General features: G+C 46.5%; 1 protein-coding gene across 1 annotated transcript; it reads left to right on the plus strand.

The window, feature by feature from the left end:
* The first annotated feature begins 9,863 nt into the window (after positions 1-9,863).
* Positions 9,864-18,625, plus strand: LOC144128155 (sulfiredoxin-1-like). Its single transcript, XM_077661258.1, has 2 exons — positions 9,864-10,205; positions 17,021-18,625. Exons 1-2 carry the CDS (start codon positions 9,933-9,935, stop codon positions 17,228-17,230), a joined length of 483 nt encoding a protein of 160 aa, XP_077517384.1. The 5' UTR covers positions 9,864-9,932; the 3' UTR covers positions 17,231-18,625.
* Positions 18,626-19,008: the final 383 nt, after the last annotated feature.

The following is a 19,008-nucleotide window of genomic DNA, read 5'->3' on the forward strand; positions in this document are numbered from 1 at the left end:
TGGCAGAAGGAATTGCCAAAGATTTATTTTGGTAAACTAAGTAAAATTGCTGTCAAACACCAATGTCGTTCATCACGTTCTTGTGAAATTTATGGGTTTTTGAGATCCTTTAGGGCCTCACGTGATACAATGCCCTGATCACAGATGCAACATGAGTAATCCTGTGTTTCCAGCAAGAAAAGGAAATGTGCTGCTGTCTTCTGCCCTGTGTGTTTCTTTTAGACATGCTCGGGTCATTTCTTGGGCCAACAGAGGTCCATATCAGTTCCATAACTCGAGTGTGGTTCCTGCTGCATTGAAAAGTAAAGCTTTAATTTTACTTCTTAATTGAGCACTGAATGGCACTTATGAAGTTTAGCACTTGGTCATTGCATACTTTCACCCTGCCGAGAGTCCTTTGTCGTACTGCTGCAGATATTAGCAATCGAATAGAAACTTCTCGGATGGGAGACAGCGAGCGCTGTAAGGTGAGGAAAAACAAAAGCAGGAAAAACTAAATTGAGTGACCAATGATAGTTTGTCGACTGGGAAGTTGATCCCAGAGGATGGCTGTATGACAGAGCTTAACAGCGTGTGGCAGAGATTTCAAAGGAGCCAGATTTGAAATTGATTGCAACCTTGGAAGCTGTGAGCATAAGAAAAGCTTGGAATTCCACCCACAAGTTCAAGTTATCTATTCTCAAGTTTCAGTAAATGGGCAAAGCCGTGGGGGAAAATATATCGAATGCAGAAAACGGGCTAGCAGCGTTTATCGGAGCACAACATGCCCTTCAGTGCCGCGGGGCACTTGGTTGATGGTATCAAAGCACGTTAATGGACATTTCCATCACCATTGCATAACAGAGGGGGTAAGAAGCACTGCTTGACAAGGTTACCACCACCCCCTCTGCACAGCAAACTGCGGCATGCGACGGCACGTGTGTCGCTAACGTTTACATTCATAGTAGTAATAATACTGGCAGCCTGTCTTACGCAATATGATAATTTTCGGCTCAAATAATGCAACAGAACGACTGTGGTAACACCGACAGGAATTCAAGCAACAGCTTTTGAACGCGTCAACCATACAGAGGATATGCGCTCTTGTTGAGTTCATGCAGTTGCAACAGCACAGTTATAAAGGCTAGAAAGGAAAACCTTTCTAATCTGTATAGCGCAGTTAAAGAGAGCGCTGTTAACACTAGGGCTATTTTTTTAACCTACACTTAGCTACTTTTCATGCAGGCTCGTGCTGGCGAGTGGAGGGCGGGGCTAAAGCTATGACGTGAGGCGCTGCACTCGTGTACATGAGCGTCAGGCAATAGCGTAATACGGAGCGCCGTCGTCCTCGAGAGCAGACGACAACCTTGGAAGTTTTGAGTCTTCGTAATATATTATAGGATAAAATGAAGAAATATATACTGGAAGATGTTTTTGCGTGGCATTTATTATGGCAGAGAAATGCTAAGGACAGTTTTGTTTCCCGTCAAATGGAGCACAACACATAAACTTGTATTGTCTGCTCTGCGGAAGCATGGAGCACGCAGCTGTCGCTAAATTTCTTGCACAGTAAGTTCATCGTCGGATGAAGGGTTGACGACGGGTTCCTCGTGCAAAATGCAAAGCATCCATGCTTCTGTCCTGACTATAGGGGAACAGCGTTCTGCGACGCGTTGAAACAGACGTTCCGTGGCATATGGGGTGCGACTTTCGATTGACTGATTGATTGAAAACTTCGTTTCCACCAATATAGGAGGCTCCCCTACTCAGGTATGCAGGCCCGGGCAGGGGGCCGGGACTCCGCAACTAAAAGCGCGCGAGAATACATTGATTTTTCGCGGCCTCAGCCGCCAGGCGGATGGCTTCTTTTTGGTCTTCAAGGTTTGCACATTGAAGGAGGGACTCCCAAGCTTCTACGTCTAGGATGTTGGCCATAGCCCCTGGTGAAAAGGGGCATTCCCATATGATGTGGTCTAGTGTGCCTCTCTGTCCACAATGTTTACATTTATCGTGGTCTCTGTCATCAATCTTGAGGTGGTGTAGCCATACTGGGTTGGGGTAGTTTCCAGCCTGCAGCTTTCGAAGGCTTTTGGCCTCTGCATTGTTTAGTTGTTTGTGTGGTGTTGGGAATATTTTCCTGCTGAGCTTGTAATATTCGTAGATGTTGTATGTGTTTAGCGTCTCCTCGTGTTCTGGGTTGTCGAGCCTTTCTGCGCTCGTCCGGTAGTAGATATCTCGGACGAGCGCGTGAGTGGCTTTGTTTCCAGACTCTGATTCGTGGCCTGGGGTCCATTTGATTGTGATCTTACGTGTGATCTCTCTTGATTCGAGGATTTTTTTCGCCTCGACAGAGACTCATCCTTTCGCTAGGTTCCATATAGCCGTTTTGCTGTCACTAATTATTATATTTGCCTTCGTGCCGACGCAGGTTAGTGCGATCGCCACTTCCTCAGCGACGTCTGCATCTCTTGTCCTTACCGATGCCGTGATCAAGGGGGTGCCACTGCCGTTTACCACTGCCGCGACTGCAGGTCCTGACTTGCCAGTGGCTGCGTCTGTGTATGCTACAGTGTTTGGCTCTAGTCCATTCATTTCTCTTTCGACGGCCTTGGCCCCGTCTTTTCTTCTTTCTTCATTGTGGGTGGGACTCATATTTCTTGGCATGAGTGAGATGCGCAAGTTGGCTGTGCAACCTTGGCTTAGGCTGGTTTTGGGATTTGGCCCTCTGTCGTGCCGGAGCCCGACCCATTCTAGGATTTGTCGCCCTGTTTTGGACTGGCTGAGTCTTTCTACTTGTGCGACTCGCGTGGCTTCCGCCACTTCCTCCCACGTGTTGTGTACTCCCACTAATCTGGCTGTAGATGTACTGTTGGGGAGGCTGAGCACGCTTTTTACGCTTTTTTATTATTACGGCATCGATTTGTTCTCTTTCTCTTGCTGTTAAGTTCAGGTAGGGTGTTGCATAGCAAACTCTGCTGATTATGTATGCCTTAGTAAGCTCTTTTCATTGAGTCCCCTGTTTTTGAGGGACACTCTTCTGATAAGGCCAGTGACTTGTGCGGCATATCCTTGTAGTTTGTGGATTAGGGGGCCATTTTTGCCGTCTGCTTGAATAATGAGGCTGAGGATCCTGATTTGGCTCACCATGGGTACTTTTTGGCTGTCTACTATGATGTCGAAACTTGGTTTTTTCTTCTTACTTGTGTAGACTAGTAGTTCTGATTTTGGCGGTGAGCACTTGAGTCCTATTTTGGCTACGTACTCTGTAACTATTTTGGCCGCGTGTTGTAGTTTTTCTTGTATTTCCGCGTCCGAGCCTTCGTTTAGCCACATGTTAATGTCATCGGCATAGAGGCTGAACTTGATGTCTGGGATTATTTTGAGCAGAGACGGGAGGTTGATCATTGCTATGTTGAAAAGCAAGGGGGAGAGTACCGATCCTTGTGGTGTGCCTCTGCCTTTTGTCTTGATGATTGGAGATTCAGCCTCTAGGAATTTTAGCTTGAGCCTTCTCTCTGAGAGGAAGCTACTTATGTAGGCAAAGGTTTTTGCGCCGACATTCATACCCTCAAGATTCTTGATAATTGCATCATGTCTGACGTTGTCAAAGGCCTTTGTGATGTCCAAGCCCAGTATGGCCTTTGTGTCCGTAGTCTTTCTTTTGTCTATGATGTTGTGTTTTAGTCTCAGCATGACATCATGTGTGCTGAGGATTCTTCTGAAGCCAACCATTTCATGGGGCCAGAGTCTCTCGGTCTCCATGTAGATGGCGAGTCTTGTATGGATGACCTTTTCCATCAGTTTGCCTAGACACGAGGTGTGGGATATAGGTCTCAGGTTTTCTAGTTTCTGTGGTTTTCCAGGCTTGGGAATAAATATAACATCCGCTGATCTCCATTGTGGGGGAAACTCTCCCCTTTCCCATACTTTCTGCATGTATTCGGTGACGTTGGCGATGGAGTTGTCGTCTAGGTTTCTAATTATTCTGTTAGTTATGCCATGCGGCCCGGGTGCAAAATTCCTTTTGAGGCTGGTAATCTCTGATCTGACTTAAGCTTCCGTTATGGGCTTGTCCAGCTCTGGATTTTCTAGTCCCGAGTATGTTGGAGGTGCTTGGATGACGCTGTCTCCAACATAATTGTCTTTCAGTTTGTCAAAGAAGTCTGCTTCTGAGCCCTCGAAAGCGTGCTTTATCTTCCGTTGGTTTATGCCCGAGCGAGTTTTGGATTGCTCGGGGCATAATAGGTGGCGGAAGATGCTCCACGTCTTGGGGAAACTCATTTGCTTCTCCATGTCGTCGCATCGATTGAGCCAGTTTTGCTCGCATAATTTTAGAGCGTGCTTTTCTATTTCTTTGTTAAGTCTGTGGAACCTTCTCCTCAGGTTTCGGTTCCATCTCTGTTTCTTTAATCTCCTTTTCATGCTTCTTCTGGCCTCCCACATGTGTAGGAGGTGCGAATCCATGATGATGGGGGCGTCTTCTTCCTCTATGATTTACGTGTTTTTGACATGCGTGCAGATTTGTTTAATCCATTTTTCGATGTCTACAATTGCCCCAGGCGATGAGGCTTGGGTTCTTTCTTCTTCCCTGAATTTATCCCAGTCTGTGAGACGCTGTGAGGTTCCTCTTTTTTGTCCCAATTTCTTGCCGTATGGGATCATGTGCTTTAGGATACTGTGGTCACTACCCAGGTTGTGAGTGGTGTTTTCCCATCTGAGGTCTGCCAGATTTTTGGTGAAGGTGAGATCTGGCGACGTGTCTGTTGAGACACTTGCCGATTCTCCTGGGAGAGCTTGGGTCTGTGTGAAGGGTGAGCGTGAGTTCCTGTGCGTCCTCCCAACAGCTGTCTACCTTTCTGGTCTTGCCTATTGTAACCAACTCTTGATGCGCAGCGTTGAAATCCCCTGTAATGATCAGGGGGGCTTTGCCGGCGTTTTTGAAGAGAGATCTGAAGCGGATCTTCTTCTGCTTTGGTGTGCTGTATGTGTTCAGAATAAAGATGCTTGGATCGTTCTTGTCACCCGTGATGATTTCTACTAGCACCGCTTCAATGTCCTTGGGGGTAGTTTCATGCTGGATGACTGCGACGTTCTTCTTGACGAGAACGGCTACTCTGGATTTGTTGCCTCTGTGACTGATGTAGGCTTGATAGTTCATCTGGTTCACGTAGTCTGTGCCTGTTTCTTGGAGTGTTATAGCTAAGGGGAAGGTTTCTTCTTGATCTATGTATTGCTGTAAAAGTGATTTCTTGCTCTTGTAACCCCTACAATTCCACTGCAGAATCGTAGTGGGGATTCGAGTGTTTCTCTTGGCGCTGGGTAGTTTACTTTTGTTGTTGTGGCTGTTCACTGTGGTCTGCTATGAAGTATCCTATGTTGTTCCCAGGTCCTTCTCGAAAGTTTTTGAACTCATTTGCCAAGCACTGCACTTGCGTGAAGATGGCTGTTTTCCATCCTGATGTTTTCCATCCTGTCTATTCTGCTGTTTGTGTCTCTCAATGTTGCCTCGAATTGTTCCTTCGCGACAAACTTGTCCTCTGGTTTCTCCGCGCACCTACGCATGGTGGGTGGTGATTGAATGGGGTCTTTCCCTTCAGCACTGTCAGCTTGTTGCTGGGGAGAGTGTTGAAGAGTGGGGGAGGGCTCCGGTACTTCTTTACGTGGTGTGGTGGTGGGTGTTGCGGTGTTTTTAGGAGTGTGAATTTCCTGTCCAAGTGTCTGCATCTCCTGCCTAAGTGACTGAATGACGCCTTTAAGCTCTTTAACTGTCTAAGTTCGTGATTTTCTTTTACTAATTTTTGTGTGTATTGTGTAGGTTGGGAATCCCTCCTATCAAAGCTCACCTTCTTGTCGACTTCTGCTTTCTTCTTGAGGCCCCATGGGTCGTCCGGCGCTCTCTTGGTCTTGTCTCCAGGAGGGTTGGCCTGGCCTATCATTTTTCCTTTGGATGTTGGCTTCGAGCGGGATCTGAAATTAGAGGAAGAGGAGGGGGACGAGAGGGGTTGGAAGCGGGATGAGGATTTGCTTCTGCTTCTCGATCTTCTTTCTTGCGAGGGGGTCTTGAGAATCTGTACGAGATCATGTTCTCTTTCTTTCGCTAGCGCTTCCTCTGCAAGCTTCTTCTCCCAATGGTTCTTGACTTGGTATGGGGTTCTGAACATGGCCTTGCATTTCTTGTCTCCAAGTGGGTGCTGCTTGCCACATCAAATGCATCGGGTTTCTTTGCAGCTATGATTCTTCTTAGGGTCTCTTTCTCCGCAGTTTCTGCATCTCCGGATTGTGTTAGGATTCGGGCAGACGTCCACTCGGTGTCCGAGCTCTCCGCACCGATAACATACCTCGTATCTCTTCTTGTAAAGAAAACATCTTTCATAAAAGCTGAAGAGCTTGATTGTCCTTGGGACGCGCTCTTCTTGAAAAATAAGAAGAATCGTCGTTGATTTGGGGCTCAGTCTCCTGACTGCAACTACCTTCGGGTTGATTCCTTGGCTTGCGTTGTACTCCAGGTCTTCGACTAACTCCTCATCGGAGATGATGAGGTGAACGTTATGTATCACCCCTTTCCCTCTCCGCTCAGGGATTGTCATGTGTGCCTTGATCTCAGTCTTGGTTCCCTTCGCCGTGGTGATGAATGTGATTTTCTGGTATTTTGCTGCCCTCTCTCCATCTTCAGTAGCGATTAGCAGGGTCTGCTGGTCTTCGTTGAGGGAGAGAATCTCTCCTGACGTCACCATGCGGAATTCCAGTTTCCTTGCTAATGCAGTAGAGCAGTTTGGCTGTCCCAAGCTTGATTAGAGGGTCGAGGCCCCCTTGCTGTCGCAAAATTACTCTAGTGGCGCCCTCTGGGATGCGCACGTACTGTTTTCCCACTGACTTCTCAGCTATCTTCTTTCCCGCGGCGCGTTTGAGATGTTTCGGCGGCTCCCGCCAGAGGGCAGCACCTACTTCCGGTTTTCGCTGCATGTGTTGCTGCGGTTCTACTTTTCCATCTTTATTGACTGTGTAACCAGACTTCCTGCACAAAATCCTCTTGAGCGGGAATGTTTGCGACCTCCGCATCGATTTCAACTGCCTCGATTTGCCGATCAAGGGGCATGTCTGCCGTCATTTCGGGCCCGAAGGCCGCCGAGTAGGTTAACAGTACCGGTATGCGACTTTCGATGGTTGTTCCTCGGCTCTCAGCCAGCGGCCTGACCGACCGCTTTGAGGCACTGCCGTATCAATACACAGACGTGAAAGACGGTACTGTAAGCGTAGGGAGCTTCGCACTAACATACAGATACGTGGATGGCCATGTACGCAAAATACATTTTCTCACGTGGGTCGCTCAGCGCCGGTACCAACGGAACGAACGCGGCTTTCCTAAACGCGAAGTAGCGTTCGGCAGACTAAATACGCGAATTCAGACGTGTGAGCAGCTTTTATCTTCGTAGAAGTTAAGGTTGCCACTGTCCGTCTCGTGGGTGCACCGCCATAACGCTGCCATTGTCAAGGCTGCCGAACTTCACAGACTTGCTAGGCTGCGCTGCGACGCATACATCCATCCATCCTAGCAGACGACACGCAGGCAGCACAGAATTTTCTTGTGACTGCCGTTGCAGCAAAAAGTATGCCTTCTGGCGCGCTGTTTATTATATTACTTGTGTGGTGTGTTTAGTGTTACCGTTTGTCAAGTGACGCTTCGATGACTGCAGTTTCTGGAGCGATAAGCGAGCGAAGATGCGTTGCTGTCGCGTTATGCTCCGCATGTCTGGTCAGCGAAACAAGAAGCCCGCGGCGCTTCGTTCCATGAAATTCCTGCCGACTTAGAACTCCGGGAAAGATGGCTCAAGGTAATTCGAAGAAAAAACTGGCAGCCAAACACATCAAATTATTCTGTAGTTTGTACCTTGCATTTCCAGCAAAGGAAATGCTACTACATGTAGACAGTTTGGCTGCCCACCAAGACAGGGGTGGACTCTTTTAACCGACTTTAGCGCACCTAAGAGTGTTACAGGGCCTCAAGAAGTTCGTTGATATGTTTAAAGACAGAACGCCAAAGGCCACTGGAGACATGCTTGCTCTACAGTGTGAGTAAAATCACGGGTTTGCCTGTTTTGACCTGCGAGAACAAGGATAGCGGTATATATATGCAAGAAGTTCATCAAACTGTTCATTGCTAACAAACCATGCACTTTACATAAAAGACAAGAACGCAGTTGCGAAGATGTGCGACAAGAAACCTCTTTCCCGAAAATTCTTGAAAATGCAGTAAGAAACGAATTCCGCCGCCTTCATCGCACCGACGCATGTCATTTTACCTTGCATAAGTGCGCACGTGTCTGTGCCTTCAAGCGCAGTTTTTTTTTTAATATTCACACGTCGCTCGCCATGTCTGATACTTCCCTTGTTTCAGTTGTCATTTCATCAACGCACGTGCTTGTCATTTGGAGATATCTGGTCAGTCAGGCCTAGCTGCTGTATTACTCCCAAAGTCCCTGCGCGCGTGTGCATCACACAGGAACCTAGTGAGCTGCGTTTCTAGCGGAAAGAATAGAGAAGAGGCCTCATCGGCTTATTTGAAATTTGTCAACATTATTCAACGAGGCCGGTACCGTTCGGCGAAAGCTCGTCGGAAAAATGACCAGAACAGCGCAGGCTGGGCCCTCCAAGATCTGCTTCACCCGATCGAAACATCTCTCGCAATGCTCCGCAGCGAGATTGTAACAGACGCGCGCTTCGCAAAGTTCTAAGAACATTAGATATGAGGTTCTCGAAGGCACTGTGAGCGCTATCAAAATACAGAAAGGGTCGAACACACAGCTAGAACACCTTTCCGTGTTTTGATAGCGCTCGCCATGCAATACCTTCAAGAATGCATTTCCAACTAGCCCCAGTAGTAGCTCTTTTAATAATAATAATAATTGGTTTTTGGGGAAAGGAAATGGCGCAGTATGTCTCATATATCGTTGGACACTTAAACCGCGCCGTAAAAGGGTAGGGATAAAGGAGGGAGTGAAAGGAAGAAAGAGGTGCCGTAGTGGAGGGCTCTGGAATAATTTCGACCACCTGGGGACCTTTAACGTGCACTGACATCGCACAGCACACGGGCGCCTTAGCGTACGTTATTTTGCCTTCATAAAAACGCAGCCGCCGCGGTCGGGTTCGAGCCCGGGAACTCCGGATCAGTAGCCGAGCGCCCTAACCACTGAACCACCGCGGCGGGTCCAGTTGTAGTAGCTCTTTTGACTTTAGATATGAGGGATGTGCCCCTGCGGGCCAGCGACTCTTCAGACAAGTTACCGCGACGTCTCCAGCTTCCATCCATTGCGCGCCATATGCAGTCCTCCTTTGCCACGGGTCATCTGGCTACAGTTGAGTGCTCAGGTAATTCCGGACTTCCTCTTGTCCTTATTCTATCTCATGGACTATTTTCCCTTTTTGCTTGTCCGAAGTAGTTTTCTTGCCATTGGCAACAGTACTATATATACAACCATGCATCATGCCTGTAAATACTTATTTTGCACCATTTCTAGCCACTTCAAGCACTTGCTGCAATACGGATGTTTCGAACATGTTTCTTTTGTTGTAAACCGTCCAAAAGTTACTGGTTATGCAGCAGACTAAAGGTCCTAACGGCATGATAGAACGGAGTGCACACGCTTTTAGATTTCGAAACTGAAACTGATGATCTTTAAGTAATATGTGGAAGTTAGTTTATACTTTTTAATAACTTTCTGCACTCAGACATCCAGAAATATGTTTTTGTCGTTAATTAACTCAAAATTTGTTGTTAAAAACCCGAAAAAAAAGCATGATCTGGCGCCCAGCCATTGAAACCGAAATTGAGGGTCATTTTTTAGCGCTGCCTAGCGGCCACTCTGCGCAATTTGAGGTGAGCTTCATGCGTGTTCTTCAGTAGGTAAATACGTCTGGCCGCGTCTGGCAACGGGACTCCGGCTGCAACGTTCAAAATGGCTGAAACTGACGTGATGGCGGATGGTGGCGATGCCTCCGGAAAAACAGTTTTATATCTTGATTTTAACTCCTTAGTTACGGCAGCTGGACAGGGGAATATGCAAAATGTTGTCATCGTGAACAGTGGCTCTGGTGGTACAAACATTTCCAGCGTGCACGCTGCTAACATCTCCAAAGTGCACGAAGTGCCGCTGGATGATATAACGCGCCCCATTCCTGTTACTCACTACGACGAAGACAAAGTGAGAGGCATTGTAGAGCTGCTTCAGGTTAGTGAGTGCATGTTTCTTCACAGGCGTTCGCTTTGTTTGCCGCGTCGCAGTGATGTTTTGCCGCACCGGTTTGTTTCACGCAACCATGTGCTGTCCGTGCTTTTCGAAGTTCGCACGTGTGGCGATACCTTTTCTGTGTTGAAAGTTCCGACATTATAGGTGTTTATTATGTTACCATCCTAAGCGCAGTCCCTTTAGTGCCTTATTTTTAACATTCGCATAAGTGATTTGACTAAGGGCAATCGACGACGAGTTCGAATGCCTGGGTGTTGGCACGCAACCTTGGATTGCTGGTTCCTACGATGTTCTGAAAACGAAACCTTTATATGACTTGGGGCAAATCGGACTACTAGAGATGAATTCACAGATATATTTAGTGTGCAAGAAGAGGTAATATGTCGTACAGAAGATGAAGCTTAGCTATCTTTAAGCCATTTCCTGTGTGCAATATATATCGTACGCTTCAGGCATCGAGCCCGGACTGCCGTGACCACATTGACTGGGCATTGCACCCTGTAAGGACTAAATGCTGCCGTCGAATAACTGTTTGGGTCCAAGTAGAACAATTAGCCGGGGCAGGTATTTCGGCTAATGGTGCAAATACACACTGGTACTCTGCCACACGGCAAATTTAATGTCATTCCCATCGAATAACATTAGCACCTAATGCCACTAATCGGCTGATACTCAGGAATATTTAATGTCATTAGGTTGGAAGGCAGTCCTTTGAGTTTACTATGGCCTGCAAATAAGTGCTGCTGTTGTCTTCCCTTCTTTAGTAGGGTGCAACTCAAGAACGAAGCGACAGATGCCCCTCAAAAGAGGACCTCCAGCCAATGGTGTAGACCAGTTTTCATGGCGCCGCGGTTAGTCTGATGAAGCCCTGGTATTCCTCTTTCATCTGCAACCTCTGCGATTTCATGCTAGTTGGTCCAAGTGGATCGGTAAAGAGGGAGAAACGGAGAATTGGTTGATGCCATTGGCTGGAGGGGCTTCTTTAAGGGCATTTGCCGCTTCGTTCTTGAGTTGTATCCGACTGTACTTCATATCACATTAGCTGGGTGAAGAAGTTGGACTTTATCAATAGGTAAAGCTGTGAGCTGTTTAAAGCAGGAAGCGAAATTTATTTTGTTGAATGCAGATTCTGCATGTGAGAGTACCTTGTCTAGTCGTTATTTTCATTGAAAGTGATTTATGCAATGTGTCGAAGTTTTTTTCAGCCACCTAGATATGATGCACTTCTTCTGAATTTAGAAGTGGTTAAAGCTACATGAAAATATGCACGAGTGTGCTTTTCACGGTTCCATGCTTGGCATTTTCATGAAACCCCAAATGTGAAATGTGTTTTTACTAACCGAGCTGCAAATAACAAACAATTAAGAAAAGCGTTTTGTGCATAAATTGAGCGATGTCAGATTCCTCGATGTAAACGCGGAAATCTTTGCGTGCCCTGAAATTTGGTATTTGTTGGTTCGCTGTATATAACTACTTCGTCTATGTACAGGGTAAATCACACATAGAGGGAACACAACTCCTATTGCAACCAAGCCGCCGCGGTGGCGCAGTGGTTATGGTGCTCGGGTGGGTTCGATCCCATCCACGGCGGTCGAATTTCTATGAAGGCAAAATCCTAGAGGCCCATGTACTTTGCGATGTCGGTGCATGTTAAAGAACCCTAGGTGGTGGAAATTTCCGGAGCCCTTCACTACGGTGTCCCTCATAGCCCGAGTCACTTTGGGACGTTAAACCCCCATAAAACCAAACCAAACCTATTGCGACCAAGCCAGTAGCAAACGCGTGCAAAGGGGCAGGGGACACAAAGCACCATGTTGATGTCCTTCTTCTCGTGCGCCACTCTGCATTGATTCATGAAAGGGTTAGATGCAGTGGCACTCCGCAGGTACGTAGCCACGCGGAGCAGTGTTCCGCCTAAGTGTGATTGACCCTGTACAGGCATTATGTGCATCCAGTGTGTGCAGCTGTGGCCTGGCCGCGGTTGTGAAGCCCCATCATTGACATGCTTGAGGTGCAGACGGGCTTAGACCCACCTCACTCCATTTAGGCAGCGCTTGACTGCCACTTGGAAGTTAGCTCACTAGTCGAATCTGCAGCCATCCTCCATCTCTGACACCCGTGTGACCTTTTTTTGCCCTCTTCCCCAACCTTTGGCTATCCATTAACCTCTGGCCAGCCTTCCTGCCTTTGCTGCAATAAAGTACTCTATCCTTTCTATTCAGAAAGTGAGTGAGTAGAACTGCAGGAAAGCAATTTGGTGTGAAGTATCTGCATTTTTTTTTCTTCTTTTATTTTATCTTAGAAGCAGTTGCATAATAGTGTTGCTATTATTTTTTTTGATAACATTATTTATTGCCTCGGCATAAAGGGAGTTGTGAAGGTAAAAAGAAACAAGGGGGGGGGGATGTTAAATGAATGTGGTTTGGTTTATGGGAGTCTAACATCCCAAAGCGACTCAGGCTGTGAGAGACGCCGTAGTGAAGGGCTCCGGAAATTTCGACCACCTGGGGTTCTTTAATGTGCACTGACATCGCACAGCACACGGGCCTCTAGAATTTCGCCTTCATCGAAATTCAGCTGCCGCGGCCGGGATCGAACCCGCGTCTTTCGGGCCAGCAACCGAGCGCCATAACCACTCAGCCACTGAGGCGGGCATTTTAAATGAATGAGAAAAGGGGTGCTGATCTAATGAAGGTGAGGAGGGAGCAGGGATGTGGCACCTGCATCCAAGCAATATATGAGGATAGGTGGTTTGACAGGAGACCTGCTGCTGCCAGGTGCCGAATTCTCGGTTTCTGCACCGACAAACCCACAAGTGGTGAATATCGGCCTCAGTATTTTGGGAGTTGCAGACAGGATACCCTGGGTGGGGATATAAGTGTCGGAATTGATGCCACATCAGAGTGACGGCAGAAGTAAGGGCAACCCGGCCTGGATACTCCTATGCACAACCTCCTCTGCACGGGTAAGACTGCGAGGGAGGGTTATCACACACAGAGGGACGTGAGCACGTGTGCGGCACTGGAGGTGTTCCTTTCTTGCGAGAAGGAGGGTAGCATCATCCATGATGAGAAACTGAGGCATTGATGAGGGTAGGGCCGCCAGGCGGGTTGCAGAATCTGCAGAGATTTGTGAACTCAGCAGGTCGAGTGGGACCCACTCAATTAGAATGGGTTGTGGGATGCGAGCCGCCAGGTGATGTATGTTCTGGCAGATTTCTGGGCTGCGACTGACTCGTCGGAGTAGACATGTTGCTTGAATGGCATCAGTGCCGATGACAATGTGGGCTGTAGGGAGCAAGGTAACAGCGGCTAAAGAGCGAAGCGTGCCTTGGACAGCAACCAGCTCACTGTGCAGTCACTTCAAGGAAAACTTGGACGAAGCTTAACCTATCCTTAAGAGTATTGCGAAGAGTCCTCATACTACTACTGGCATAATGATGCAGCGCTTAAGCAATATGCCACTGCCCTGGCAAGTGGCTGTTTCAAACATAGCCACCAGAGGGGCTTGCGAGACCCAGGTTGCTTGTCCCGAGCTCCTGTAAGGCTCATTTTTGCGCATGTAGTTTTTCGGGAGGCTGTCTGTCTCTCAACCAATGCGTTCATGCACAGTGCCATGGTGTGCAAGTGGCAATTGCATTGAATTTATTTGAATTAATTTCATTACCACCTGTCGTGGCGGGCAGGCGTTTCAAGCTGGGTCACCTGCTTGTTCGTGACATGGATGGACGGATGTCGACTTTTCTTATGAATGGGGCCTCTGGAGCTATCGCATTAATATACTCACACCAGTCAGTCTTCACAAAAGGCTTGCTAATCAGGCTTACTTGCTAGACCTTCACTCCCAGGTCTAGGCTAATAGTTACTAGAAAATACTGTCTTTCTCTTTTGTCCTGGATCAGCCTAAGTGGTACGTGGTTCCAAATTTTGGCATTGGAATAAGGGGCTGGGCCAGTTGGTATGTAAGATGAAAGAAAAAGCATGCAAGACAATGGATAAGGTGACACGCTCGTCTTTGTGTTGTTCTTGCCTGTTTGTTGTCTTATGTGCTGCTTCTTTCGTCATGCTAGAAAGGGTTGCCCAAGGGTTGTGAAAACAAGGTCATTGCACCACAAGGCTGATACAGGTGGAAGCTTAGGAGTGGAAACTTCAATAAGTGTCTTACATGAGGTAACAAGTTGAAGTTCTGGTTTTGTATTGATGACTAGAATAATGATTGTCTTGCTAGCTATTGACACTCTTCTGGTCAAAGTGTTTGGGATGCTTTGGTTTTGATGGCTCCTGCAAAAATAGTTTTAAAAGTTTCTTTAATCCTTTTCAGGTACTACTTGTCATCTCGATTCCAGGCAAATATTTTTCCACCTGAATAGTTTATACAGACCTCAGAAAAGCTAATGGCTAGTTTTCCAACAGTAAATACCAAGGGAATTCTTTACTGGCATGTACAACATTTTGTACAAAGTGTCACAGAGGTCAAAAATTGTTACATTGAAATACCAGGGTTTTTCAGCTAAACACCTTTGGGATGGAGGATCACTTTCTAGTATTAAGCCGCCGCAATGGCTGAGTGGTTACAGCGCGCGGCTGCTGACCCGAAAGACGTGGGTTCGATCCCGGCCGCGTCGGTCGAATTTCAATGGAGGCGAAATTCTAGAGGCCCGTGTACTGTGCGATGTCAGTGCACGTTAAAGAACCCCAGGTGGTCGAAATTTCCAGAGCCCTTTACTACGGCGTCCCTCATAGCCCGAGTCGCTTTGGGACGTTAAACCACCATACACCATAAACCAAACTTTCTTGTATTTTCAAAATAGGCACGTGATGTTATAGTTGGATACAACCCAAGAACGAAGCGACTTTTTCCCATCAAAAGAACCCCTTCCAGCCAATGGCATTGGCCGATTGTCATGAGCATGCTACAGCGTGACTATGCAGGGAGTGGCAGGTGAAAGGGGACAGTCCCCTCCCCGCATTGTCACGCTGCTCTCTTCATTTCGACGCTACCAGGTTCATGAGAATTGGCCGACACCATTGGCTGGAGGGGGCTCCTTTGGCAGGGAAAAGCCGCTTTGTTCTTGAGTTGTATCCGACTATAGTAATGCTAAAAGTTAGGAAGGTGTAATTATTGCTGGGAAGAGCTGTCTGAGTAAAGTGGTGGAGTATGCGTGACGAAGCTGATCATTTTGGGAAATGTTATTTGCTGCATTTGCTTGTTTGCATGAAAAGCAAATATTTTGTGATGTGAGGGATGCTAAGTTCACTTGGGACAAAGAATCACTGCTAGGTGTTGCACACGCTCAAAAAAAGGTTAGCGTTTGCTGTGTACACAATTCTGTACATAGCACCTCAAAGGGTTAATTAATGGTGGTGGTGCAGCTGTTGCAGTCAAGTGGCTTTGTCATGCTTCTCGATGGTGGTTTCTCTTGCACACATCAGACACTTAGCATTATTATTCTCTGCTTCTCTCACTTCTTGCTTTTTTGGGTGCGGAGGGGTGGGGTCAAAAGAATGCTTAGTTGGAGGTGTGGCAGGTGGGCACTCTCACCTGTTGCTTGAATGTAGCCTGTTATACCTAGTGGCATGACTGGGAACAGATTATTTTTGATTATTTTTTCATGGGTTCCACCACAGTTTTGATTGCTTGTATGTAATGGATGTCAGTAGTGCATTGTAACGCTATGCTAAAGCATGATTATCACAGCTGCAGGGGTGTTTAAAGTGTAGTAATATGCTTGCAACGGACTTAGAATCACTATTACTTGCACTCATTAAAGAGACAGTGCTTCAGGGAACATGCAATAAAGCTGACACACAATGAAGCACTTTGTCATGAAGGAATGACATTATGCATACCTTCTGGAGAGGCGCAAATAATCTGGAAACTGGAAAGCCCAACTTAAAACTCCTGAATGAATGTTGGAAAAAGAATGGTACTGTGAATGGAAGTGGCTGTGACATGTAAGCATTAAGAGGTCTTCTTTTTGGGCTAGTTGTTAACTGATCATTGTACTTTAACGGCGCCAAAACCACACACGCACACACACGCGCGCGCACGAGAGAAGAGAATGGAACAGAGCGCCACTCACAAACCAGTTGTGAGTGTCACTCTGTCCCGTTCTCTTCTCTCGTGCGTGTGTGTGTGTGGTTTTGGTGTCTTTAAAGAACAATGTACATGTAAGCAACCAGACTCTGGGGAAGCATGTTACTTATCTCTTGGTATGACGGTTGACTGCCTTGGATTGTTAAGGGCTTTTCATGTAGAGGGCATGCCCTTTTCATCACAGTCATGGATGGGCAGATTGGCTGCATTGGGAGACAGTGCAAGCTGGCCTTGGTTTGAGTTTTACTCTGCAGCATATATGCTCTAATATTTTGCAAAAGATGATTGTAGCCGCTCGATCCAGCGTTTTTGTCCAAGCTTAGTTCAAAGCACCTCACTGCAGCAACAGTAATAACTATGAACAGGCTAAGCCTAAGGTTTATGCAGGCTTACTGTCTGTCCCATTGTGGGCCACATTTGCTGCTTGTGGCAGCAAGTTGTATGTCTTCTGTTGCAAGTGTTATATGTGAATCTTACTAGAGTCCAGAACTGCAGCCTATCACAGCTCTTTGACATGCCTCTGGCCAGCTGTTGATATGGTAATGATGCTTTTTGTGTAGTATTATTTCAGCCTTCTTGTAGTTGCTCACTGAAAAGGCAGCAAGCGTGTAAAGCAGCTGCATTTTTTTTTCATTTTTTCTGTTGCTATGTAAAGATCAAATTGTTATATTGCACTAATTTAGCCTCTTTCTTTTGTGCAGAACCCGAACACCAAAGACCAGGTTGCACCTGTAGACCTTTTGTGGATCAAGGGTACTGAAGGTGGAAACTACTACTTTTCTTTCGGAGGCAACCACAGATTTGAAGCCCATTACAGGTTGGGCCTCACAACCATCCGTGCCAAGCTTATTCGGTCATCAGCTGCAGTGCTGCCTCTCTACCTGGGAGGGTCAACACCAGAGCTCAAGTGATTGCTGTGCTATCCTCAGTTGTGTTTGTGTTGATTATTGTAATTGCCGTAGCTACTTTCACTGATGTTTAATAACTTGTGCCTGACTGCCATCGCAGCTGTCACCATCAGCTCACATGTACAAAGCCCATTATGTTCACATATTGGCTTGATATGTAGCTTTGTTTGGAGCATTAAATTATTAAAAACAAGCGTCATATTTTTTATTTTTCCCAAAGTGACTCGGGCTCTGGGGAACACCGTAGTGGAGGGCTGCGGATAATTTAGACCGCCTGGGGTTCTCCAATGTACACTGACATCGCGCAGTACATCGGCCTTCAGTGCTTCACCTCCATCAAAATGCAACCGCTGTAGTCGGGATTATACCTGTGTCTTTCGGGTCACAGCCAAGAGCCATAACCACTGAACCGCCGTGGTGGCCCGAACGTCATAGTTATTCTCAGTTCCTTTTTGATCGGCATCTTTTCGTGAAAAAGGAAAAATTAACAAATATTTAAAAAAATGCAATGCACTGCACTTTACATTGATATCAGCCACTGATATCTGCCAGCGTATTGTTGTAGATGCTGGATGTTGGTAGATATAAGCACTTATCACACACGCCTTCAGAAGATGGTTGCTATAAACTAACATTGCATTCTGCTAACAGTAATGTGTTGATCATCACCACCACCAGATGAGTTAAGCTCACTGTGAACCAAGGACCTCTTCCAGTAATCTACAGCTGCGTCGATTTGTGCATGTTGGGGCACCTCAGCCTTTCTTAAGCTCATCACTGCGTCCAACTCCTTCCCCATTTCAGCTATACTTCCCTTCCCTTGCATGCACTCAGTCACTCCAGTTGAACATTGGTCATCAGTTCAGCATATCTGAAGCCCTGTCCATCTTCACTCTTCCCTTTAAAAGGACAGTCTACTGTCAGAGACAGGTATAAAAATATTTGCATATTTTGATAGACCTTGCCTAGTGGCGGCGGGCAGAACTCATGGTTTTGAGCAGGAATTTATATTTTAAATTGGCAAAGAAAGTCAGGTCTGAGTGGATAGTTGGGCCACGCTGTGTTTTCTTGTTACAGTTAACATGGTAAATGCTTGAGTGAATATAGCGCATTTCATTACTAAGTCCCAGCATTATACAGGCACTTAATGTTTGTTCATATAAACTTAATGCAGCCTACTTTTTGGTCTTTCAGTAAATTACAGTGATTCTTGTTGTTAACTTTGCTTGATCATCTTTTAAAATGGTTTCAAGAAGAAATCATACACAACACGGTCACTACGCTTCCGGTGGTGCTGCTGGCATTTGTGATAGATATCACCGGCACTGTTATTTTGTTACTATTTTTAAAACCGCCTTAGTGCTCTGAACTTTAATAAAACCTGCGCATCTTGGTGAATGTCGTGCTCATTATAGCCATTGCATGCTGCCTATGCGACGTGGCATGCATCATGTCCATATAGTTATATGAATTCCTGTACTGACTCATGTTTTGTGCCCCCAGTGTCAGGGTTTGCAGGTGCTGGCGACCATGAGAAAGTGAGACTATTTTATTTAAAAAATTACGTTTTAAATTGTTCTGCTGTGTTTCTCTGTGCCGCTGCTAGATATTCACTTATTGGGGCTAGGAACTTCTGGATTGCCTCCCACTGTCCCTTTGATTTAAGCCAGAATATTCTCAACTCTCATTTGTTTTCTAATTGGCACTGCTCTCTTGTTGTCCGTTTATGCTATGCCCATAAATTTCCCTTTGTGTCACTTGCTGCTTTGCCTTCAAGTCCT

This window comes from Amblyomma americanum, chromosome 4 (genome assembly GCF_052857255.1).
Source record: "Amblyomma americanum isolate KBUSLIRL-KWMA chromosome 4, ASM5285725v1, whole genome shotgun sequence".
In the NCBI taxonomy this organism is placed as follows: domain Eukaryota; kingdom Metazoa; phylum Arthropoda; class Arachnida; order Ixodida; family Ixodidae; genus Amblyomma; species Amblyomma americanum.

Bases quoted from the DNA above. Each gene is read 5' to 3' on its own strand.
- LOC144128155 (XM_077661258.1), top strand. From the start codon at position 9,933: ATGGCTGAAACTGACGTGATGGCGGATGGTGGCGATGCCTCCGGAAAA. The intron at 10,206-17,020 runs GTTAGTGAGTGC...TCTTTTGTGCAG, and splicing joins GCATTGTAGAGCTGCTTCAG to AACCCGAACACCAAAGACCA.